The sequence below is a fragment of the Neopsephotus bourkii genome, unplaced genomic scaffold, assembly GCF_033783945.1.
Source record: "Neopsephotus bourkii isolate Nb327-2 ecotype Australia unplaced genomic scaffold, CSIRO-AGI_Nbou_v1 NB_612, whole genome shotgun sequence".
Taxonomy (NCBI): domain Eukaryota; kingdom Metazoa; phylum Chordata; class Aves; order Psittaciformes; family Psittacidae; genus Neopsephotus; species Neopsephotus bourkii.
The window spans coordinates 1-24,174 of record NW_026901112.1 but is presented as its reverse complement, the minus strand read 5'-3'; the positions used below and the strand labels follow the sequence as shown (position 1 = coordinate 24,174).

The 24,174-nt window shown below is 61.5% G+C and overlaps 3 protein-coding genes across 5 annotated transcripts; all 3 read right to left on the bottom strand.

Moving 5' to 3' along the window:
* Positions 1-844: 844 nt before the first annotated feature.
* LOC133211467 (CREB-regulated transcription coactivator 2-like) lies at positions 845-15,279 on the bottom strand. Its single transcript, XM_061351863.1, has 14 exons — positions 15,088-15,279; positions 12,044-12,145; positions 10,508-10,624; positions 9,133-9,194; positions 8,922-8,990; positions 8,515-8,615; positions 7,783-7,812; positions 7,590-7,654; positions 7,460-7,509; positions 6,155-6,399; positions 3,984-4,162; positions 2,283-2,459; positions 2,025-2,190; positions 845-1,053 (listed from the first exon to the last, which is right to left on the bottom strand). The coding sequence occupies exons 1-14, from the start codon at positions 15,277-15,279 to the stop codon at positions 845-847; spliced, it is 1,764 nt and encodes a 587-aa protein (XP_061207847.1).
* Positions 15,280-16,473: 1,194 nt separating this feature from the next.
* On the bottom strand, positions 16,474-18,924 carry LOC133211466 (zinc transporter ZIP1-like). Its single transcript, XM_061351862.1, has 3 exons — positions 18,818-18,924; positions 17,937-18,075; positions 16,474-17,034 (listed from the first exon to the last, which is right to left on the bottom strand). Exons 1-3 carry the CDS (start codon positions 18,922-18,924, stop codon positions 16,474-16,476), a joined length of 807 nt encoding a protein of 268 aa, XP_061207846.1.
* A 2,748-nt stretch (positions 18,925-21,672) lies between these two features.
* LOC133211464 (protein JTB-like) lies at positions 21,673-23,835 on the bottom strand. Of its 3 annotated transcripts, none has more exons than XM_061351859.1 (4): positions 23,764-23,835; positions 23,585-23,670; positions 22,984-23,063; positions 21,673-21,843 (listed from the first exon to the last, which is right to left on the bottom strand). In XM_061351859.1, exons 1-4 carry the CDS (start codon positions 23,789-23,791, stop codon positions 21,684-21,686), a joined length of 354 nt encoding a protein of 117 aa, XP_061207843.1. In that variant the 5' UTR covers positions 23,792-23,835; the 3' UTR covers positions 21,673-21,683. The 3 variants fall into 3 exon arrangements, with proteins under 3 accessions (XP_061207843.1, XP_061207844.1, XP_061207845.1); XM_061351860.1 differs by having other exon boundaries at positions 21,673-21,840; XM_061351861.1 differs by having other exon boundaries at positions 22,984-23,060.
* Positions 23,836-24,174: the final 339 nt, after the last annotated feature.

Genomic DNA, 24,174 nt, shown 5'->3' with positions numbered 1-24,174 from the left:
CCCCCCATTGGTGTCTATGGGGGGAACAGCATTACTGGGCCCCCCACTGTGCTCTATGGGGATAACAGCATCATTGGCCCCCCATTGGTGTCTATGGGGATAACAGCATCCCTGCGCCCCCCATTGGTGTCTATGGACTCACAGAGAGCACAGACCCCCCCATAGGTGTCTATGGGCTCACAGACAGCACAGACCCCCCCCATTGTGCTCTATGGCAATAACAGCATCATTGGCCCCCCATTGCTGTCTATGGGGTCACAGACAGCACAGCCCCCCCCATAGGTGTCTATAGGGATAACAGCACCCCTGGCCCCCCACAGGTGTCTATGGGCTCACAGAGAGCACAGACCCCCCCATAGGTGTCTATGGGGTCACAGAGAGCCCAGACGCCCCCCATTGGTGTCTATGGGGATAACAGCACCCTTGCCCCCCCCATTGCTGTCTATGGGGTCACAGAGAGCACAGACGCCCCCCATAGGTGTCTATGGGGATAACAGCATCACTGCCCCCCATAGGTGTCTATAGGCTCACAGAGAGCCCAGACGCCCCCCATTGGTGTCTATAGGGATAACAGCATCCCTGGCCCCCCATAGGTGTCTATGGGGTCCCAGCCCCCCCCATAGGTGTCTATGGGCTCACAGACAGCACATCCCTCCCCATAGGTGTCTATGGGGTCCCAGCCCCCCCCATAGATGTCTATGGGGTCACAGAGAGCACAGACCCCCCCCCCATTGCTGTTTATAGGGATAACAGCATCCCTGGGCCCCCATAGGTGTCTATGGGCTCACAGACAGCACGTCCCTCCCCATAGGTGTCTATGGGGCCCCAGCCCCCCGTGCCCCCCTCACTGCAGGCGGTCGGTGCGGAAGGCGTCCTCGACAGCGGGGTCGGGCAGCAGGGCCGCGGGGTCGCTGAGCACACTGAGCCCCTCCAGCCCCAGGGGCTCGATGCGCAGCTCCTGCTCCAGCCCCAGCCCCACCGCCTCCACCTCGAAGCCAGGCAGCCCCGAGAGCGCGGCCGCGATGTCCTTGGACAGCCCGCACGGGGACTCCCCTAGGGGAGAGAAAGGGGGAGGGTTGATTGTCCCATAGGGGTTAATGGGGGTCAGGGGCCCATCGCCCTATGGGGATAAATGGGGGGGTCAGAATGCCATTATCCCAATGGGGGATAAAGGGAGGTCAGGGTCTTATTGCACCATGGGGGTAAATGGCAGGGTCAGGGTCTCATTGCCCCATAGGGATTAATGGGGGTCAGGGTCTCATTGCACCATAGGGATTAATGGGGGTCAGGGTTCCATTGCCCCATAGGGATTAATGGGGGTCAGGGTCTCATTGCCCCATAGGGGTAAATGGGGGTCAGGGGCCCATTATCCCAATGGGGATTAATGGGGGGTCAGGGTCCCATTATCCCAATGGGAGATAAAGGGGGCTCAGGGTCCCATTGCCCCATAGGGGTAAATGGGGGTCAGGGGCCCATTATCCCAATGGCAGATAAAGAGGGGTCAGGGTCTAATTGCCCCATAGGGGTAAATGGGGGGGTCAGGGTCCCATTATCCCAATGGGAGATAAAGGGGGCTCAGGGTCCCATTGCCCCATAGGGGTAAATGGGGGTCAGGGTACCATTATCCCATAGGGATTAATGGGGGTCAGGGGCCCATTGCCCCATAGGGATTAATGGGGGTCAGGGGCCCATTGCCCCATGGGGGTAAATGGGGGGGTCAGGGTTCCATTATCCCATAGGGATTAATGGGGGTCAGGGTCTCATTGCCCCATAGGGGTAAATGCGGGGGTCAGGGTCTCATTGCCCCATAGGGATTAATGGGGGTCAGGGTCTCCATTGCCCCATGGGGGTAAATGGGGGGTCAGGGTCTCATTATCCCAATGGGAGATAAAGGGGGGTCAGGTCCCATTGCCCCATAGGGTAAATGGGGGGGTCAGGGGCGCATTGCCCCATGGGGATAAAGGGGGGGGGGGGGGGGTGTCCATGATCCCACAATCCCAATGGGAACGGCCACGGATGCCCACCTGGCAGGAGGATGCTGGGCACGCTCCCCCCGTGCCGGCTGCAGTTGCTATGGGGCGGGCGGGCCAGGATGGGGGGGGGCTCGTAGCCCCCTTCGCTCTCTTGGTAGCCCAAATCCTCGGGGAAGCCCAGGCCCCCGGAGCCTTCGCCCATCCCAAACTGCTCAAACTGGGAAGGAGAAGCGGGATTAAATGGATGTTAATGGGATCCACCCCCCCCCACCACTTCCCCTGCCCCACATCCGCGCCCCATAGACTCACAGTGCCCAAGGCGAAGTCCCCCAGAGGCTGGTAGTGGGGGGGCAGCTGTGGGGCGGCGCTGGGCAGCACTTGTGGGGCGGGGGGGGCTCTGTGGGGCAGGAGGAGGCCGGGCTGGGGGTAGGGGTAAGGGGGCAGGCGCTGCTCGGCCGCCAGCTTGGTGCTGTCCAATGGGACCCCCTAGGAGAGAGCGAGAGATGGGGGTCAGGGGGGATCCCCCCCCCACACTGCCCCATAGCGGGGTGGGGGGGGCAATGGGGAGCCCTCCATCCCCACCCCCCAGTGCAGCCCCCATGGGTTGGGAGCCATAGGGGGGGATTCCCATAGGGAATCATGGGGGGGGCATCCCAAGAGGGAGGCTCCATAGGGATGAAGGCTCCATAGGGATGAAGGGAGGCTCCACAGGGATGGAGGGAGGCTCCATAGGGATGGAGGGAGGCTCCATAGGGATGGAGGGAGGCCCCATAGGGATGAAGGGAGGCTCCATAGGGATGGAGGGAGGCTCCATAGGGATGAAGGGAGGCTCCATAGGGATGGAGGGAGGCTCCATAGGGATGGAGGGAGGCTCCATAGGGAGTGGAGGGAGGCTCCATAGGGATGGAGGGAGGCTCCATAGGGATGGAGGAAGGCTCCGTAGGAAGTGGAGGAAGGCTCCATAGGGATGGAGGAAGGCTCCATAGGGACGGAGGGAGGCTCCATAGGGATGGAGGGAGGCTCCATAGGGACGGAGGGAGGCTCCATAGGGATGGAGGAAGGCTCCATAGGGACGGAGGGAGGCTCCATAGGGAGTGGAGGGAGGCTCCATAGGGACGGAGGGAGGCTCCATAGGGATGGAGGAAGGCTCCATAGGAAGTGGAGGAAGGCTCCATAGGGATGGAGGGAGGCTCCATAGGGACGGAGGGAGGCTCCATAGGGACGGAGGGAGGCTCCATAGGGACGGAGGGAGGCTCCATAGGGACGGAGGGAGGCTCCATAGGGATGAAGGCTCCATAGGGATGGAGGGAGGCTCCATAGGGATGGAGGGAGGCTCCATTGGGTGTCATGAGGTTGTGATTGAGATGAGGATGGACACAAAGACACGGAGGAGGAGGAAGAGGAGAAAGGAAGAGGAGGAAGAGGAGGAAGAGGAGGAAGAGGAGGAAGAGGAGGAAGAGGAGGAAGAAGAGAAGGAGGAAGAGGAAAGGGAGAAGGAAGAGGAGAAGAAGAAGAGGAGGAGAAAGGAGGTGGAAGGGGAAGAGGAGGAAGAGGAGGGGGAGAAAGGAAAGGAAGGAGGAGGAAGAGGAGAAGGGAGGGGGGAAGAGGAAAAGGAAGAAGAGGAAAAGGAGGAAGAGGAGGAGAATGGGGGCGGAGGGGGAAGAGGAGGGAGAGCAAAGAGAAGGAAGGGGGAAGAAGGGGGAAGGAGGGCGAGGAGGAAGGAGGGGGGAAGAGGAGGAAGAGGAGGAGGACGAGGAGGAGGAGGACGGGGAGGAGGAGAAAGGGGAGGAAGGGGAGGAAAGGGAAGAGGAGGAGGGGGAGGAAGGGGAAAGGAAGAGGGGGGAAGAAGGGGAAAGGGAAGGGGAAGAGGAGGGGGAAGAGGAGGAAGGGGAAGAGGAAGAGGAGGAAAGGGAGGAAGGGGAAAGGGAAGAGGAAGGGGAGGAAGAGGAAGGGGGGGGCTGAGGGCTGTGCTGCTGCCCTGTGGGTGCAGGTGTGGGTGCGGGCGCGTACCTGGGCGCTGTTGGGCAGTGCCTGTGCCTGTATCTGTGCCTGTGCCTGTGGCTGCGGCTGCGGCAGGGCCGGTGCCGGTGCCGGGGCCGGTGCCGGCGGGAAGCGGTGGTTTGGGAGCTGGCGCCGGCTCTCGCCCCCCAAGGCCAGGGTGGGGGGGCCCCGGTGCCGGGGGGAGGAGCCTGGAAGGGGCGGGGCCTGGGGGGGGAAGGAGGAGGAGGAGGAGGAGGAGGAGGAGGAAGGGGGGGGGAGGCCGGGGCTGGGCAGGGCCGGGGGGGTGAGGGGGGGGGGCAGGGCCGGGGCCAGGCCTGCGGGGAGAGAAGAGAGGAGAGGAGGAGTTACCCGAGGGAATGGGGGGGAATGGGGGGGAATGGGGATGGAGATGGGATGGAGATGGGAGCGCCATGGGAACAGCATGGGGGAACAGGCACATCCTCTGGGATTAGTGCTGGGATACGGGCGCATCTGTTGGGATTGGTACTGGGATACATGCGCATCCCGTGGGATTGGTACTGGGATGCGTGCGCATCCTTTGGGATTAGAACTGGGATACGCACACATCCATTGGGATTGGTACTGGGATACAGGCGCATCCTTTGGGATTAGAACTGGGATACGTGCGCATCCCGTGGGATAGGTACTGGGATGCACGCGCACCCCTTGGCATTAGTACTGGGATACACGCACATCCCTTGGGATTGGTACTGGGATACAGGCGCATCCCTTGGGATTAGTACTGGGATATATGCGTGCATCCCTTGGGATTAGTACTGGGATACACGCACATCCCTTGGGATTAGTACTGGGATACGTGCGCATCCCGTGGGATTAGTACTGGGATACGCGCACACGCTTTGGGATTAGTACTGGGATACACGCGTGCATCCCTTGGTATTAGTACTGGGATACAGGCGCATTCCATGGGATTAGTACTGGGATACGCGCATATCCCTTGGGATTGGTACTGGGATACACGCGCATCCCTTGGGATTGGTACTGGGATACACGCGCATCACATGGGATAGGTACTGGGATACACGCACATCCCTTGGGATTGGTACTGGGATACACGCGCATCCCTTGGGATTAGTGCTGGGATACGCGCGCATCCCAGGGATGCTCCACCTTGGAAACGCAGCCGCATTCCCAAACTGGGATCACCGGGATACCCCCAACCCCTTGCGCACGCTCCTGTCTTAAGGGGCTGTTCCAGCCACCCAGCACATCCCACCCAGCCCATCCCAATGCATCCCAATGCATCTCAGCACAGGGATGCTCATCCAGAGCATCCCAGTACATCCCAGCGCATCGCAATGCATCCCTATGCATCCCAGCGCATCCCACCAATGCAATCCAATGCACCCCAATGCATCCCAGCACATCCCACTGTATTCCAGCGCATCCCACCACACCCCAATGCATCCCAGCGCACCCCAGCGCATCCTTATGGATTCCAGCACATCCCAGTGCACCCCAATGCATCCCAGCACATCCCCCCAAAGCATCCCAGCACATCCCAGTGCATCCCAGCACATCCCACCAATGCGTCCCAGTGCATCTCACTGCATCCCAGCACATCCCACCAATGCATCCCAGTACATCCCGGTGCATCGCAGCACGTCCCAGCGCATCCCAGCACATCCCACCAGTGCCTCCCAGTACATCCCAGCACATCCCACCAGTGCCTCCCAGTACATCCCAGCACATCCCACCAGTGCCTCCCAGTTCATCCCAGCACATCCCACCAGTGCCTCCCAGTACATCCCAGTGCATCGCAGCACGCCCCAGCACATCCCACCAGTGCCTCCCAGTACATCCCAGTGCATCCCAGCACGTCCCAGCACATCCCAGCACATCCCACCAGTGCATCCCAGTGCATCCCCCCAGTGCCTCCCAGTCCATCCCAGTGCATCCCAGTGCCTCCCAGTGCCTCCCAGTGCTTCCCAGTGCCTCCCAGCACGTCCCAGCGCATCCCAGCACATCCCCCCAGTGCCTCCCAGTCCATCCCAGTGCATCCCAGCACGCCCCAGCGCATCCCAGCACATCCCACTAGTGCCTCCCAGTCCATCCCAGTGCACCCCAGCACGCCCCAGCGCATCCCAGCACATCCCCCCAGTGCCTCCCAGTCCATCCCAGTGCACCCCAGCACGCCCCAGCGCACCCCATTGCCGCACCTTGGGCGTCGTACGGGGGCGCCAGCGCCATGGTGCCGCTGATGCCCAGCTGGGTCATGGTGCTGGTGAGGTTCCCGGTGCTGCCGCAGGAGCCCAGGCTCGGGAAGGGCCCCTCCTCGGGGTCCAGGGGCGTGGGCAGCGGGGAGGGGAAGTGCAGGGAGGTGAGGTCGGGGAGGGAGCCCCCGGTGCTGAGCGCGGGCGGGAGCAGGGGCCCGGGAGCGGCGGGGTCCGGGGATGGGAAAACGCTGGAGGGGGAGAGGGGGAGAGGCTGGGAATGGAACCGGGGGCGCCGCCCCCCCCGCCCGCAGCCCCCCCCTGCCCGCAGCCCCCCCGCCCCGCAGCCCCCCCCTGCCCGCAGCCCCCCCCTGCCCAGAGCCCCCCCTGCCCGCAGCCCCCCCCTGCCCGCAGCGCTCCCGAACCACTCCCAGTTCACTCCCAATCCATTCCCAAACCATTCCCAATCCATTCCCAAACCATCCCCAAACCATTCCCAAACCATCCCCAAACCATCCCCAAACCATCCCCAAACCATTCCCAAACCATCCCCAAACCATTCCCAAACCATTCCCAATCCATTCCCAAACCATCCCCAAACCATCCCCAAACCATTCCCAAACCATTCCCAATCCATTCCCAAACCATTCCCAAACCATTCCCAAACCATCCCCAAACCATCCCCAAACCATTCCCAAACCATCCCCAAACCATCCCCAAACCATTCCCAATCCATTCCCAAACCATCCCCAAACCATTCCCAAACCATCCCCAAACCATCCCCAAACCATTCCCAAACCATCCCCAAACCATTCCGAATCCATCCCCAAACCATTCCCAATCCATCCCCAAACCATTCCCAATCCATCCCCAAACCATCCCCAATCCATCCCCAATCCATCCCCAAACCATCCCCAAACCATTCCCAATCCATTCCCAAACCATCCCCAAACCATCCCCAAACCATTCCCAAACCATCCCCAATCCATCCCCAAACCATTCCCAAACCATTCCCAAACCATCCCCAAACCATCCCCAAACCATTCCCAAACCATTCCCAATCCATTCCCAATCCATCCCCAAACCATTCCCAATCCATCCCCAAACCATCCCCAATCCATCCCCAATCCATCCCCAAACCATTCCCAGTTCACTCCCAATCCATTCCCAAACCATTCCCAAACCATTCCCAGTTCACTCCCAATCCATTCCCAAGCCATTCCCAGTTCACTCCCAAACCATTCCCAAACCATCCCCAAACCACTCCCAAGCCATTCCCAGTTCACTCCCAATCCGTTCCCAAGCACTCACTGGATGCCCGGGACCTCGCAGGAGCGCGGCCGGGCTGAGGATGAGGAGAGCTGTGGGGAGGAAGGCAGTGAGGGCAGGATGGGCGCTGGGTGCAGCCCCCCCATCCCAACCATTCCCACCCCTCTCCCACCTTCCGGGTGTCCCAAGGCTTCAGCGGGGGCTTGGGATCATCGAAGGTCTCTTCAATGGGAGGCACTTGGAAAAGGAACACTGGGAAGAGGCATCGGGAATGGGGGTGAGGGGCACGGAGCAACCCCCGCCCCCCAGTGCACCCCAATGTATGGGGGGGGACACGGGGTTGGGATCAGGGATGTGGGGCTCACCTTTGCTGTCAACATCCCCATCCAGGAAACCTGGAAGAGAGGAGGGGATGGTGATGGAGCCAATGGGATGGGAATGGATCCAATGGGATGGGGATGGATACAGGGGATGGATACAACGGGATGGGGATGGATACAGGGGGATGGATCCAATGGGATGGGGATGGATGCAGGGGATGGATCCAATGGGATGGGGATGGATGCAGGGGAGGGATCCAATGGGATGGGGATGGATGCAGGGGGAGGGATCCAATGGGATGGGGATGGATACAGGGGGATGGATCCAACGGGACGGGGATGGATGCAGGGGGAGGGATCCAATGGGATGGGGATGGACACAAGGAGATGGATACAGGGGGATGGATACAATGGGATGGGGATGGATACAAGGAGATGGATACAGGGGAATGGATACAGGAAGATGGGGATGCATACAAGGGGATGGACACAAGGGGATGGACACAAGGGGATGGACACAAGGGGATGGACACAAGGGGATGGACACAAGGGGACGGGCACAGGGTGATGGACACAAGGGGATGGACAGAATGGGACGGATCCAATGGGATGGACACAAGGGGACGGACAGAATGGGACAGATCCAATGGGATGGACACAAGGGGACGGGCACAGGGTGATGGACACAAGGGGATGGACAGAAGGGGACAGATCCAATGGGATGGACACAAGGGGATGGGGGGGGTCAGGTCCATGCGCTCGCTGTGGGGCTCTCACCGCGGCGCCCGGGTGCGGGGGGTCCCTGTGTGGGGCCCAGGAAGGGGTCCTGGGGGCCGGGGTTCAGGGCGCTCGTGTGCAGAGCGGAGTCGGAATTCGTCCTGCGGGAGACAGCGGGACCAGGATGGGAATTCCCATTGGGAAGAGGCCACCAGACCCCCCCCCAACCCAGCCTTATCCCATGGGATCCGGTTGGGAGCGATGGAGCAGGAGCTGCCATAAGCACCCCCCCCACCCCATCCCTCCATGGGGATCCCAAAGGGATGCTCTGGCTCCCGCATCCCAGCATCCAAAGGGATGGAGGCTCCTAAAAGGGGATGATCCCCATGGAGCTCTTTCCCATCCCCAGCCCCACAGCGATCCCTAGGGAAGGAAGGGAGGAAAAGTGGGTGCAGGCAAGCACTGACCTGTTGAGAGCCGAGGGCAGGCGGAACAAATGGCCCTTTTCCATCGGGAAGTTCCCCCAGGGCATGGTCCTTAGGGAAAGGGTCGGGGTTAACTTGGGAAGGGGTTGATCCGGGGCAGCCTCACCCCATTCCCGGCCTTTATCCCTCTGGATAAAGCAGGAGCCGCCATTCCCGATCCCAATGCTGGGAGCCCGGGAAAGGGGGAATTTACCTCCTCCAGCTGGGCTCGGGGGGGGGCGACAGGTACGTGGGTCCATAGGGAGAGCTGTCGATGTGCGGGCGCGTTAAGGGAGAACAAGGGTGTCCGGAGGGGCTGAGCCTATGGGAATGCTGCTGAGCCCATGGGAATGCTGCTGATCCCATGGGAATGCTGCTGATCCCATGGGAATGCTGCTGATGCCATGGGAATGATGCCTGCCCAGAGGCACTGATCTCACAGCAATGCTGATGATCCCATGGGAATGATGCCTGCACACAGGCACTGATCCCATGGGAATACTGCTGATCCCATGGGAATGCCACCTGCCCAGAGGCACTGATCCCATGGGAATGCTGCCCACACACAGGCACTGATTCCATGGGAATGCCGCTGATCCCATGGGAATACTGCCTGCCCGGAGGCGCCAATCCCATGGGAATGCTGCCTGCACACAGGCACTGATCCCATGGGAATGTCACCGATCCCATGGGAATGCTGCTGATCCCATGGGAATGCTGCTGATCCCATGGGAATGCTGCTGATCCCATGGGAATACTCTGATCCCATGGGAATGCTGCCTGCCCAGAGGCGCTGATCCCATGGGAATGTCACCGATCCCATGGGAATGCTGCTGATCCCATGGGAATGCTGCTGATCCCATGGGAATACTCTGATCCCATGGGAATGCTGCCTGCCCAGAGGCGCTGATCCCATGGGAATGTCACCGATCCCATGGGAATGCCGCTGATCCCATGGGAATGCTGCCTGCCCGGAGGCGCCGATCCCACAGGAATGCCGCCTATCCAGAAGCACTGATCCCATGGGAATGCCGGTGATCCCACGGGAATACCGCTTGCCCAGAGGTGATAATCCCATGGGAATGCCGCTGATCCCATGGGAATGCTGCCTGCACACAGGCACTGATCCCATGGGAATACTGCTGATCCCATGGGAATGCCGCTGATCCCATGGGAATGCCGGCTGCACACAGGCACTGATCCTATGGGAATACTGCTGATCCCATGGGAATGCTGCTGATCCCATGGGAATGCCGCCTGCACAGAGGCACTGATCCCGTGGGAATGCTGCCTGCCTGGAGGTGCTGATCCCATGGGAATGCCTCCTACCCAGAGGCACTGAGCCCATGGGAATGCCACCAATCCCATGGGAATGCCACCTGCCCAGAGACACTGATTCCATGGGAATGCCGCTGATCCCACGGGAATACTGCTTGCCCAGAGGTGATGATCCCATGGGAATGCTGCCTGCCCAGAGGCGCTGATCCCATGGGAATGTCACCGATCCCACGGGAATGCTGCTGATCCCACGGGAATGCCGCTTGCCCAGAGGTGCCGATCCCCCGGAAGGCCTCCGGGCTAAAGGATATGTGGCGCACGTAGCGGCGCAGGGGGGACACCATCCGGCGCGGGTCCCGCTGCACCCGCTCCACCAGGCCATGGTGCCGGGTGCTCCGCGTGGAATCCAGCGGGGAATGCAGTGGGCCCTGGGGACGAGACAGGGGTGAGGGGGGTGGGGGTGGGATGGGACTGGGATGAGGTCGGGATGGGGTCGGGATGGGGTCGGGATGAGGCCAGGATGGGGTTGGGATGGGGCTGGGATGGGGCAGGGATGGGATTGGGATGGGATCGGGATGGGGCTGGGATGGGGTCGGGATGAGGCAGGGATGGGGCAGGGATGGGGCAGGGATGGGGCAGGAATGGGGCCGGCATGGGGTCGGGATGGGGTCGGGATGGGGATGGGATGGGGCTGGGATGGGGTCGGGATGGGGCTGGGATGGGGTCAGGATGATTTTGGGATGGGGCTGGGATGGGGTCAGGATGGGGTCGGGATGGGGTCGGGATGGGGCCGGGATGGGGTCGGGATGAGGCCGGGGTCGGGATGGGGCCGGGATGGGGCCGGGATGGGGTCGGGATGAGGCCGGGATGGGGTCGGGATGAGGCCGGGATGGGGTCGGGATGAGGCCGGGATGGGGTCGGGATGAGGCAGGGATGGGGTCGGGATGAGGCCGGGATGGGGTCGGGATGGGGCAGGGATGAGGCCGGGATGGGTTCGGGATGAGGCCGGGATGGGGTCGGGATGAGGCAGGGATGGGGTCGGGATGGGGCCCTTCCGCCGCTACAGGGATCATGGAATCATGGAATGAACCAGCTCGAGCCCAACCATTCCCAGCCTGCACTGGGAACGCTGCATGGATGGAGGCTCCCCCATTCCCAACTGCTCCTCACTGGACCAACTCATCCCAATAAACCCCCTCTGGAGCAGCCTGAGGCCGCCTCCTCTCATCCCATCCCCTTCATCCCATCCCCATCCTCTCATCCCATCCCCATCCTCTTATCCCATCCCCTTCATCCCATCCCTTCCCTCTCATCCCATTCCTTTCCTGTTATCCCATTCTTTTCCTCTTATCCCATCCCTTTCATCCCATCTCTTCCCTCTTACCCATCTCTGTCTTCTTATCCCATCCCTTCCCTCTTATCCCATCCTTTTCCTCTTATCCCATCCCTTCCCTTTTATCCCGTCCCTTCCCTATTATCCCATCCATCTCCTCTTACCCCATTACTTCTCTCTTATCCCATCCCTTCCTTTTCATCCCATCCTTTCCCTCTTATCCCATCCCTTTTATCCCATCCCTTCCCCCTTATCCCATCCCTTCCCTCTTATCCCATCCCTTTCATCCCATCCCTTCCTTTTCATCCCATCCTTTCCCCCTTATCCCATCCTTTCCCCTATATCCCACCCATCCCCTCGGAGCACAGGTCCCAACCCCTCCACCCTGTCCCTGAGCTCCATCCCAACGCCCCCCTCCATGGTTCCACGCTATCCCCACGGATCCCCCCCAGTCCCATCCCAGTCCCATCCCAGTCCCATCCCAGTCCCATCCCAGTCCCATCCCGGAGCTCACCTGGAAGTCGGGAACGCCGCTGCCCAGCTGGTTGACGTTGGGGAGGGAGCCGCTGTAATAGGGCCCCCGGCTGTGCGCCAGCCGCAGCTTCTGGGCCTGCAACTGGGAGCAGGGAGCCGGGATGCTGGGATGCTCCCGGAGCATCCCTAGGGATGGCGGGAATGGGGCGGGGAAAGGGGAAGGAATAGGGCAGGAATAAGGGAAGGAATAGGGGAAGGAACAGGGGAAGGAATAGGGGAAGGAATAGGGCAGGAATGGGGGAAGGAATAGGGGCAGGAATAGGGGCAGGAATAGGGGAAGGAATAGGGGAAGGAATAGGGGAAGGAATAGGGGAAGGAACAGGGGAAGGAATAGGGGAAGGAATAGGGGAAGGAATAGGGGAAGGAATAGGGGAAGGAATAGGGGAAGGAATAGGGGCAGGAATAGGGGAAGGAATAGGGGAAGGAACAGGGGAAGGAATAGGGGAAGGAACAGGGCAATAACAGGGCAGGAATGGGGGGGAATAGAGCAGGAATAGGGCAGGAATAGGGGAAGGAATAGGGCCGGAATAGGGCAATAACAGGGCAGGAATAGGGGAAGGAACAGGGGAAGGAATAGGGCAGGAATAGGGGAAAAAATAAAGCAATAACAGGGTATGAATAGGACAGGAAAGGAGAGGAAATAGGGCATGAATAGGGTGAGAATAAGGCAATAATAGGGCAAGATTAGAAAGGAATGGGGCAGGAATAATGCAGGAATGGAGTGGGAATAAGGGAGGAATAGGGGAAGGAATAGGAAGGAATAGAACAATAATAGGGCAAGAATGGGGTGGGAATAGGGCACGAATAGGGGAAGGAATAGGGGAGGAATACAGCAGTAACAGAGCAGGAATGCGGTAGGAACAGGAGAAGGAATAAGGCAATAACAGGGAGGAATAGGAAGGGAATGGGGTGGGAATAAGGCAAGAATAGGGGAAAGAATAAGCCAGGAATAGACGAATAATAGGGCAGGAATGGGCTAGGAATAGGGAGGGAACAGAAGAAATAGGGCAGGAATAGAGCAATAATAGGGCAGGAATGGGAGGGGAATAGAGCACGAATAGGGGAATGAATAGGGCAGGGATCCCCCCCACCCCCCCAAGGGAGCATCCCATTGGGATGGAGGGATCCCCGAACCCCAGCTGGGATAACGGCACCAATGCAATCCCAAGGCAATTCCAGCAGGGAAGCAGGCTCCAGCTACCCCAAATCCCATTGGGAATCCCATAGGAGCGCGCGGAGGAGCTGCCCTCATCCCTATGGATGCCAGCAATGGGGGCTGAGCCTCGCGTGGGGACCCCGATCCCAAAGGGAGCGGGATCCCGGGCATGGCTGCACATTAACCGCCTGTTTGCTCTGCAAACACAGCCCGGAGCCTCCCGCCGTTCCCATTGGGATCTATGGGAATCCCGCCAGGAGGATCCCATGGGATCGCTGCCTTCCGGTGGGATTCCCAACCCAAACACCCCCCCACACACACCAATTCCCACTGATCCCAAGCGTTCCTGGCACCGCCCCCATGCTCCTGGAGCTGACCCATCCCATGGCTCCAATGGGAATGAATGGGAATCCCATCACCCGGCTTGGCCCGGCCTGGCTCCATACCCCAAACCACAGCATTCCCAGCCGTCCCTATGCCAATCCCAGCCATCCCTATGGCATTCCCATCCGTCCCTATGGCATTCCCATCCGTCCCTATGGCATTCCCAGCCGTCCCTATGGCATTCCCAGCCTCCCCTATGCCAATCCCAGCCATTCCTATGGCATTCCCATCCATCCCTATGGCATTCCCAGTCTTCCCTATAGCATTCCCAGCCGTACCTATGCCAATCCCAGCCATCCCTATAACATTCCCAGGCATCCCTATGGCATTCCCAGCCTTCTGTATGGCATTCCCAGCCTTCCCTATAGTATTCCCAGCCATTCCTATGGCATTTCCAGGCGTTCCTATGCCAATCCCAGCCATCCCTATGGCAATTCCAGCCGTCCTTATGGCAATCCCAGCCGTCCCTATGGCATTCCCCTCAGAGCACACCACATTCCCATTCCCATCCCCATCCCAATGGGATCTGCTCCATACCTCTCTTCCCAGGCTCCAGCCCAGTGGAAGCCAAGCCAGGGACAGAGCATCCAGTGCTTCCCATGGGAACACCAAGCCCTCTGCAGCCCATGGGGGGGCACCCCCATAGTCACCCCATAGGGGGTACACCCTATAGACACCCCCACATACACATCCCATAAGGGGGTACCCCCTATAGACATCCATTGGGGGAGATATCCCCATAAGACACCCCATGAGGAAGTACCCCCCACAGACATCCAATGGGGGGGTATCCCCCATAGACACCCTATAGCGGGGGTACCCCTATAGACACCCTATGGAGGTGTACCCCCTATAGTCACCCCCGCATACACACCCCATAGTGGGTACCCCCTATAGACATCCAATGGGGGGGTACCCCCCATAGACACCGTATAGCGGGGTTACCCCCATAAACACCCTAAGGGGGGGGTAACGCTATGGACACCCCATAGGGGGTTACCCCTATACACACCCTATGGAGGGGGTACCCCCTATAGATACCCTATGGGGGGGTACCCCTATAGACACCGCATAGGGGGTTACCCCCATATACACCCTATGGGGGGGGTACCCCTATAGACACCCCATAGGGGGTTACCCCCATAGACATCCCATAGGGGCTTACCCCCATACACACCCTATGAGGAGGTACCCCCTATAGACACCCCATAGGGAGTTCCCCCATACACACCCCATAAGGGGGTACCCCCATAGACACCCCATAGGGGGTTACCCCCATACACAACCTATGGGGAGGTACCCCTACAGACACCCCATAGGGAGTTCCCCCATACACACCCTATGGAAGGGTACCCCCATAGACACCCCATAGGGGGTTACCCCCATACACACCCTATAGGGAGGCACCCCTACAGACACCCCCCATAGGGCCTCCCCCCGATCTCCCCTCAGCGAGGCCCGGTGCAGGCCGCGGCGCTGCTCACCCGCGTGGAGCCGAGCTCCATCATCACCTCCTCGAAGGCCGCCGTCTCTTCCGCCTGCCGCTGCTTCTGCAGCGCGATCTTCTCGCTGAACTTACGGGGGTTCGAACCGGAACCGGAGCCGGAACCGGAGCCTGCCCCGGAGGCCCCAGCACCGGGCCCGGGACCAGGCCCCGCGCCTGCCGCCGCCGCCATCTTGGCCCCCCCCCCTTCCCTTCCTCCTCCACTTCTACCGCTACCGCCACCGCCCGCCGCGCGGGGGATGCTGGGGGATGGAGTCCGCCCCAGCGCCGCAGCCCATTGGGTGGGGAAAGGGCGGGGGGAAGGACTACAAGTCCCAGCAGGCACCGCGGAGGGAGCGCAAGGGGTGATGGGGGATGAGGCCCAGGTCGCTCATGGGAAGGGTGGGGAGGGGGCTGAACTACAAGTCCCAGCGTGCACTGCGGCGACGCGAGGGAGGGGCGAGGGGCCCTATGGAGCCCTATAGGGGGCACAATGTGACCCCTCCCCAGCCCATATACCCCTATAGGGGGTACAATGTGACCGTCCCCAGCCCATATACCCCTATAGGGGGTACAATGTGAACCCCCCCAGCCCATATAGCCCTATAGGAGGTACAATGTGACCCCCCCAGCCCATATACCCCTATAGGGGGTACAATGTGAACCCCCCAGCCCATATACCCCTATAGGGGGGTACAATGTGACCCCCCCCAGCCCATATACCCCTATAGGGGTACAATGTGAACCCCCCAGCCCATATACCCCTATAGGGGTACAATGTGAACCCCCCAGCCCATATACCCCTATAGGGGATACAATGTGCCCCCCTCCCAGTTAAAGGCAGCCCCATCAGCTCGAGTCCTTTATTCATCCAATGCGTCCTCCCATCCTGGGGGGGGGCGCTGTTGCTCCCATCCTATAAAGGCACTTATGGGGTGTGTAGGGGGGGACCCGCTCAAGCCCGCCCCCCCCCGCCCCCTATCCTTGGGTCCCATGGGGGGAGCAGCTCCATTCCCCCCTCTGTGATGGGGGGGGGATGCGGGGAGCCTTTGGCACTTGGGTGAGGGGGTGGGGAAGTGATGCCCGTTCCTGATACAGGGAATGGGGAATGGAAAACAGGGAATGGGAATGGGGAATAGGGATGGGGAATAGGGAATAGGGATGAGGAATGGAAAACAGGGAATGGGGAATAGGGAACGGGGAAACAGGGAATGGGGAATGGGGAATGGGGAAAGGGGAATGGAAAACGGAATGGGGATGGGGAAACAGGGAATGGGAATGGGGACGGGGAAACAGGGAATGGGAATGGGGATGGGGAATGGAAAACAGGGAATGGGGGATAGGGAATGGGGAAACAGGGAATATGGGGTAGGGAATGGGGAACAGGTCAGAGGTCAGGGGTCAGAGGGCCCCGCTCCCGGGCCAGGAGGGCGCCGCAGACGAGCGCGAAGCCGGCCAGGAGCAGGAGCGCCCCGCGCATGCGCAGCCGCGGCTCCCGCAGCTCCGGGGGCGGGGCCTCCCTCGCCGTGACGTAGAGGAAGGCGCCGGCCGCGAGCCCGCGCAGCACGGCCCGGGCCAGCCCCGCCCGCGCGCCCCCGAGCGCGGCCCCGGGCGCGGCCCCGAGCGCGGCCCCGCCCGCCAGCACGAGCAGGGCGGCGGCCACCGCCGGGGGGCGGAGCCCCGCGCTGAGCATGCGCAGGGCGAGCCCCGCCCCTAGGGCCCCGCTGTGCAGCAGCAGCGCCGGGCTCAGCCCTGGCCCCGCCTCCGCCTCGCGCAGCCCCAGCGCCAGGAGCAGCGCCATGGAGTGGGCGGGGCTGCACGGAGGGGGCGGGGCCGGCGGCGGGATGAAAGGAAGGGGCGGGGCCAGCGGCTCCATCGCGATTGGCTCCAGCAGCGGCGGGAGGAGGAAGCCGAGCGCGAGGATGAAGGCGGGGAGCGGGAACTGCGGCTGCGCGGAGGGAGGGGATGAAGGGGATGGGGAGGAGCCAGGGTCCCGTCCCCGCCCCGCATCCCCCTCCCCAGCACCCCATCCCCATTATCCCATCCCCATTATCCCATCCCCATCCTCATCATCCCATCCCCATCATCTCTATTCCCACCATCTCCATCCCCATTATCCCATCCCCATCACCTCCATCCCCATTATCCCATTCCCATCACCCCATCCCCATTGTCTCCATCCCCATTATCCCATTCCCATCCCCATCATCCCATTCCCATCATCTCTATTCCCACCATCTCCATCCCCATTATCCCATCCCCATCACCTCCATCCCCATTATCCCATTCCCATCACCCCATCCCCATTGTCTCAATCCCCATTATCCCATTCCCATCCCCATCATCTCCATCCTCACTGTCCCATTCCCATCACCCCATGCCCATATGCCATCCCCATCACCCCATCCCCATCATCCCATTCCTATTGTCTTCATCCCCATTATCCCATTCTCTCATCACCGCATCCCCACTGTCCCCATCCCATGTCTCCATCCCCATCATCCCATTCCTATTGTCTTCATCCCCATTATCCCATCCCCATCATCTCCATCCCCACTGTCCTCATCCCCACCTCCCATCCCCCTACTCATCACCCCATCCCCATTGTCTCCATCCCCATTACCCCATTCCCATCATCCCATCCCTGTTGTCTCCATCCACATCATCCCAACCCCATCATCTCCATCCTCATCATCCCATCCCCATCACCCCATGCCCATATCCCATGCCCCTATCCCCTCCCTGTTGCCTTCATCCCCACTGTCCCCATCCCATCCCCTCCCCATCACCCCATCCCCATTGGGTCCCCTCTTGCCCACAGGCCCCTATGGGGCTCCCCCGCTCGCTCACGCTGAGGCTCAGCCCCTGCAGCGCGGCCCCGAGGCTGCAGAGGGCGCTGGGGAGCAGCTCCAGCAGCGCCGTGCCCAGGAACACGCCCCCGGCGAAGCAGCTCAGGAGGGGCAGGAGCGGGCTCGGGGGGCCTGGAGGGGGGGGGGGGGGAAATGGGGCTGGGACCCCCCCATGGCACCCCTAGAGGGGCCCTGCAGAGCCCCAGATCCCATTGGAAACCCCCCCCCATCCCCTTCATCCCGGGACTGTGGGGTGGGGATGGGATGGGAATGGATGGGATAGAGGGAATTGGATGAGGGGGGTGGGATGAGGGGACGGGATGGAGGGGATGGGATGGAGGGGATAGGATAAAGGGGATAGGATGGAGGGAATGGGGATGGAATGGAGGGGATGGGATTAAGAGGACTGGATAAAAGGGATGGGATGGATGGGATGGGGACGGGATAAAGGGAATTGGATAAAGGGGGTGGGATGGAGGGAATGGGGCTGGAATGGAGGGGATGGGATAAAGAGGATTGGGTAAAGGGGATGCAATGAGGGGATGGGATAAAGGGGATGGGGACTGGATAAAGGAGATGGGATGAGGGGATGGGATAAAGGGGACTGAATAAAGGGGATGGGATGGGGTAAAGGGGATGGACAGGATGGGATGAAGGGATGGGATGGGGGGGATGGGATAAAGGGGATGGGATAGGGTAAAGGGAATTGGGTAAAGGGGATGGGACGGACAGGATGGGCTGAAGGGATGGGACGGGGGGGATGGGATGGGGGGGAAGGGATGGAGAGGACGGGATAAAGGGGATGGGATGGAGGGGAGGGGATGAGGGGATGGAGACCCCCCCACACACCCCCCCCCCCCGTTACCGGTGCCCCCGCGGTGCCGCCGGAAGCAGCCGAGCGGCCCCAGCCCGCACGCGAGCGGCAGCAGCAGCCGCAGCGCGAGGGAACCGAGCCCCGGCCCCGGCCCCGGCCCCGGCCCCGGAGCCATCGCGGGCCCGGGCGGGAGGGGAAGGAAACGGGAAGTGGGGACCGGAACTGGGGAGCGGGGTAAAGGGAAGGGATGGGATAAGGGACCGGGATCGCGATAACGGACCGGGATTAGGATCAGAGACGGGGACTGGGATCAGGGATAAAGGGAAGGGATCGCGATAAGGGACCGGGACTGGGATCGAGGACCGGGATAAACGGCAGGGATTGGGAGAAGGGACCAGGATCAAGGACAGGGACAAAGGGATCGGGATTGGGATCAGGGATAGGGATAAGGGACCGGGACTGGGATCAAGGACCGGGATAAAGGGCAGGGAGTGGGAGAAGGGACCGGGATCAGGGATCAGAGACAGGGATAAAGGGAAGGGATCGGGATTGGGATCAGGGATAAAGGGCAGGGAGAGGGATAAGGGACTGGGATCGGGATCAAGGACCGGGATAAAGGGCAGGGAGCAGGATTGGGATCAAGGATAAAGGGAAGGGATCGGGATAAGGGACCGCGACTGGGATCAAGGACCGGGATAAAGGGAGCGGGATCGCAATAACGGACCGGGATTAGGATCAGAGACGGGGATTGGGATCAGGGACAAGGGACCGGGACTTGGATCAAAGGCTGGGGTAAAGGGAAGGGACCGGGATCAAGGACGGGGATTGGGATCAGAGACAGGGACTGGGATCAGGGATCAGGATAAAGAGCAGGGATGACAACAAGGGATCAGGATCAAGGACCATGACCAGCATCACGGCTCGGGATCAGGGACCAGGATCATGATAAGGGACTGGGATCGGGATAAGGGATCAGGATTGGGATCAGAGACCGGGATGAAGGGCAGGGATCAGGATAAGGGATCGGGATTGGGATCAAGGACCCAGACCAAGATATGGGACCAGAATTGGGATCAAGGTCAGTGATCAGGATATGGGATCAGGATAAAGGGCAGGGATCAGGATAAGGGACCGGGATTGGGATCAAGGATCAGGGACCAGCATAAAGAGCTGGGATCAGGATAAGGGACCGGAATCGGCATCAAGGATCGGGATAAAAGGCTGGGATTGGGATCAAGGACCGGGATAGGGGACCGGAACTCGGGACCGTGATAAAGGACTGGGACTGGGGACCAGAGTCAGAGACGGGAAATTGGGACTGGGATAAAGGCCCCAGACCGGGACTGGGGACGGGAAACAGGGACTGGGATAAAGAACTGGGAGCGGGATCGAGCAGGATCCGGGATCCAGAACTGGGAGCGGGTTCAAGGACCGGGATCAGGGCCCGGCACTGGGACCCAGGACCGGGATCGAGGCCCCCCCCCCGCACCGCTCCTTGCATCGCATCATCGCATCCACCAACCAGCGGATCCTAAGGGGCGGGGCCTCACGAGCCTCAGCCAATAGAAACGCGAGTAGCCGCTACACGACGCCCGCGCCAGCCAATAGGAAACGAGAACGCGCACACGTGCTCCGTTATCCCCGTTCCCGGAGGGGTGGTACCCAAGGGGCGGCCCCGGTGATGGAGGCGGGGGGGGAGCCGCTACCGGTGAAGGGGATGGGAAAGGGACAGGCAGGAACAGAAAGGGATGGGAAAGGACAGGGATGGGATGGGATGGGATGGGATGGGATGGGATGGGATGGGATGGGATGGGATGGGATGGGATGGGATGGGATGGGATGGGATGGGACAGGCAGCAGCGAGAAGGGACAAGCAGGAACAGAAAGGGATGGGCAGGAGCGGGCAGGGATGGGCAGGGACAGGCCGGACATCGCTGCCCCCCCCTTGCAGACAATTGCCCGTGCCCCAGCCCCACATCCCCCCGTGTCCATCCATGGATGGGATGGGGAGCGGGGGGGGGGGGGCATTCGCGTTATCCCGGGGGATCCCAGAAATGAAGCAGCTCAAGGGGGGAGCAGCATCCTCCCCCCCCCCCCTTCCCAGTGCTTCCCAGGAACATCCGGAGGCAGGAGGCAGGCAGAGAGGCCCCATTCCCAGTGCTGGGAATGGGAGAGGCTGGCACTGCAGGGGATGGAGCTGATGGGGAGCTCCAACAGGACTTGGATACAGGGATATGGGAACAGGGGACACGGATACAGGGATACGGAACAGGGAACATGGATACAGGGATATGGGAACAGGAAACACGGATACAGGGATATGGGAACAGGGGACATTGGATATAGAACATGGATACAAGGATATGGGGACAGGAAACACGGATACAGGGATATGGGAACAGGAAACATGGATACGGAACAGGGGACATGGGAACAGGGATACCAGGACATGGATACAGGGATAAGACACAATGGGGGGGGGCACCCTGCACCCAGCACACGCGGGCAGCTCCAGGGCCTCCGGGTTTATTGCTGCCATTCCCACAGGATCCATCCCATTCCCACGGGATCCATCCCATGGGCTCCATCCCATTCCCACGGGATCATTCCCACGGGATCCATCCCATTCCCATGGGCTCATTCCCATGGGATCCATCCCATTCCCATGGGATCCATCCCATTCCTACGGGATCCATCCCATGGGCTCCATCCCATTCCCATGGGATCCATCCCACGGGATCCATCCCATTCCTACGGGATCCATCCCATGGGATCCATCCCATTCCCATGGGGTCCATCCCATTCCCATTGAGTCTTTCTCATTCCCGTTGGCTCCATCTCGTTCCCATTGGCTCCATTCCATTCCCATGGGCTCCATCCCGTTCCCATTGAGTCTTTCTCGTTCCCATTGGCTCCATCCCATCCCCGACGCCTTCAGATGGCCTCCAGCTGCTTCCGCACCTTCTCCAGGGCCCTGCGGTCCAGGAGGCGCTGGCGGGAGAGCACGAGGAGCCCCGAGAGCGCGGCCAGGCCCAGCATGGACCCCACGAAGCGCCAGAAGGAGCGGGCGTCCACGCGGGCTGAGCGGCAGCTGCTCGGGAGGGAGCGGGGTGAGGGGGGGATACAGGGGGAATGGGGGGGAATGGGGATGGGAATGGGGGATAGAGGGGGAATGGGAATGGGGATGGGAATGGGGGATAGAGGGGGAATGGGGATGGGGATGGGGTTGGGGAATGGGGGGGATAGAGGGAATGGGGGGGGATGGGGGGGGAATGGGAATGGGGTTGGGAATGGGGATAGAGGGGGAATGGGGGGGGAATGGGAAGGGGTTGGGGGAATGGGGGATAGAGGGGAATGGGGGGGAATGGGGATGGGAGATGGGGGAGAATGGGGGGGGAATGGGGGGGGATGGGGATGGGGGATACAGGGGAATGGGGGGGATGGGGATGGGAATGGGGGGGAATGGGGATGGGGTGGGAATGGAGGGCAATGGGAATGGGGGGGAATGGGGGGGAAGGGGGATGGGAGCTGGGAATGGGGGGGAATGATGGGGGGATACAGAGGGAATGGGGAAGGGAATGGGGGGGATACAGGGGGAATGGGAATGAGGGGGGATACAAGGGGAATGGGGGGGAATAGGGAGGGGAATGGGGGGGATACAGGGGGAATGGGGGGGGAATGGGGGGAAATGGGGATGGGAGGGATACAGGGGGAATGGGGTTGGGAATGGGGGTGAAATGAGGTTGGGAATGGGGGGGATGGGGGAGGGAATGGGGTTGGGAATGGGGGGAATGGGTTGGGGATGGGGGGGATAGGGGGAGGACGAAGGGGGAATGGGGGAAAGGGGGGGATGGGGTGGGGATGGGAATGGGGGGAATAGGTCGGGGATGGGGGTTTGGGGTTGGGAATGGGGGTGAAATAGGGGGGATGGGGGAATGGGGGGAATAGGGTGGGAATGGGGGGCAAATGGGGGGGATGGTGGGGGGATGGGGGGAGAATGGGGTTGGGGATGGGGAGGATAGGGTGGGAATGGGTGTGGGGATGGGAATGGGGTGGGGATGGGGGGGGAATGGCGCTGGGAATGGGGTGGGGATGGGGGGGGAATGGCGCTGGGAATGGGGTGGGGATGGGGGAGGATAGGGTGGGAATGGGGTGGGGATGGGGGTGGGGATGGGAATGGGGTGGGGATGGGGGGGGAATGGCGCTGGGAATGCCGCCTCCCCCCTGCCCCCACCTCTTGTACTCGGCCCTCTTGGAGCCGGCGCAGTTGATTCGCTCCACGAAGCCGGTGGGGCTGCACTCGGGCACCGTCTTCTGCAGCGGAGAGGGGGCACTGGGGCTATGGGGCAGTGTTATGGGGCAGGGCTACAGGGTAGGGCTATGGGGCTGGGCTTTGGGGCTCGCTACAGGGCAGGGCTTTGGGGCAGAACTATGGGGCACACTATGGGGGGCAGGGCTATGGTACAGCATTATAGGGTTGGCTATGAGGCAGGGCTATGGGGCAGTACTATGGGGCACGCTACGGGGAAGGGCTATGGAGCTGGCTATGGTACAGTGTTACGGGGCAGCGCTCTGGGGGAGGGGTATGGGGCAGGGCTATGGTACAGCGTTAAGGGGCAGGGCTATGGGACACGGCTATGGAGCTGGCTATGGGGCAAGGCTATGATACAGTGTTATGGGGCAGGGCTATGGGGCAGCACTATGGTACAGCGTTATGGGTCAGAACTATGGGGCACACTGCAGGGCAGAGCTATGGTACAGCGTTATGGGGCAGGACTATGAGGCAGGCTATGGGGCAAGGCTATGGGGCAGGGCTATGGGGCAGCCGCAGTCACCATCTGAAAGGCGGAGCAGGGCCCGCACTCCTGCGCCACCACGAACTCCTCCACCCGCCAGCACGCGGTGGCCGCCACCGGGCTCGCTGCGGGGAACCGGGGATGGGGTCAGCACCGGGGCCCGGTTCCGGTCCCGAGCCCCAACCCTCGGTTCCGGTTCCGGTTCCGGCCCCGCTCACCCGAGCGCCGCTCGTCCCCCGCCGCCATCGCCGCCGCGGGCCTGTGGGGAGCAGCAAAAGGCGGTGAGGGCCGCGCCGCGGAGGGGAGGGCCCGGTCCCCGCTCCCCGGTCCCGGGTCCGGAACCGACCTCAGGCCGCAGAGCAGCAGCCCCAGCACCGCGCAGAGCGGCCCGGCCGGGCCCATCCCGGCGGCGCTACCGGAGGCACCGGAACCGGGCCCAGGCCTCAAGCGGCGCCGCCGCCATCTTGGGGCACTGAGGGGAGGTGGGCGGAGCTTGTGCGTCATGACGTGGGGGCGTGGCTTCGCGGTAAAGGCGGGGGTTGTCGATAAATGGGCGTGGCTTTTACGGGGGTGTCGATTGCAGCCAATGGGGTGCGGCTGTGAGTTCGAACGTCACTCATGGGGGCGTG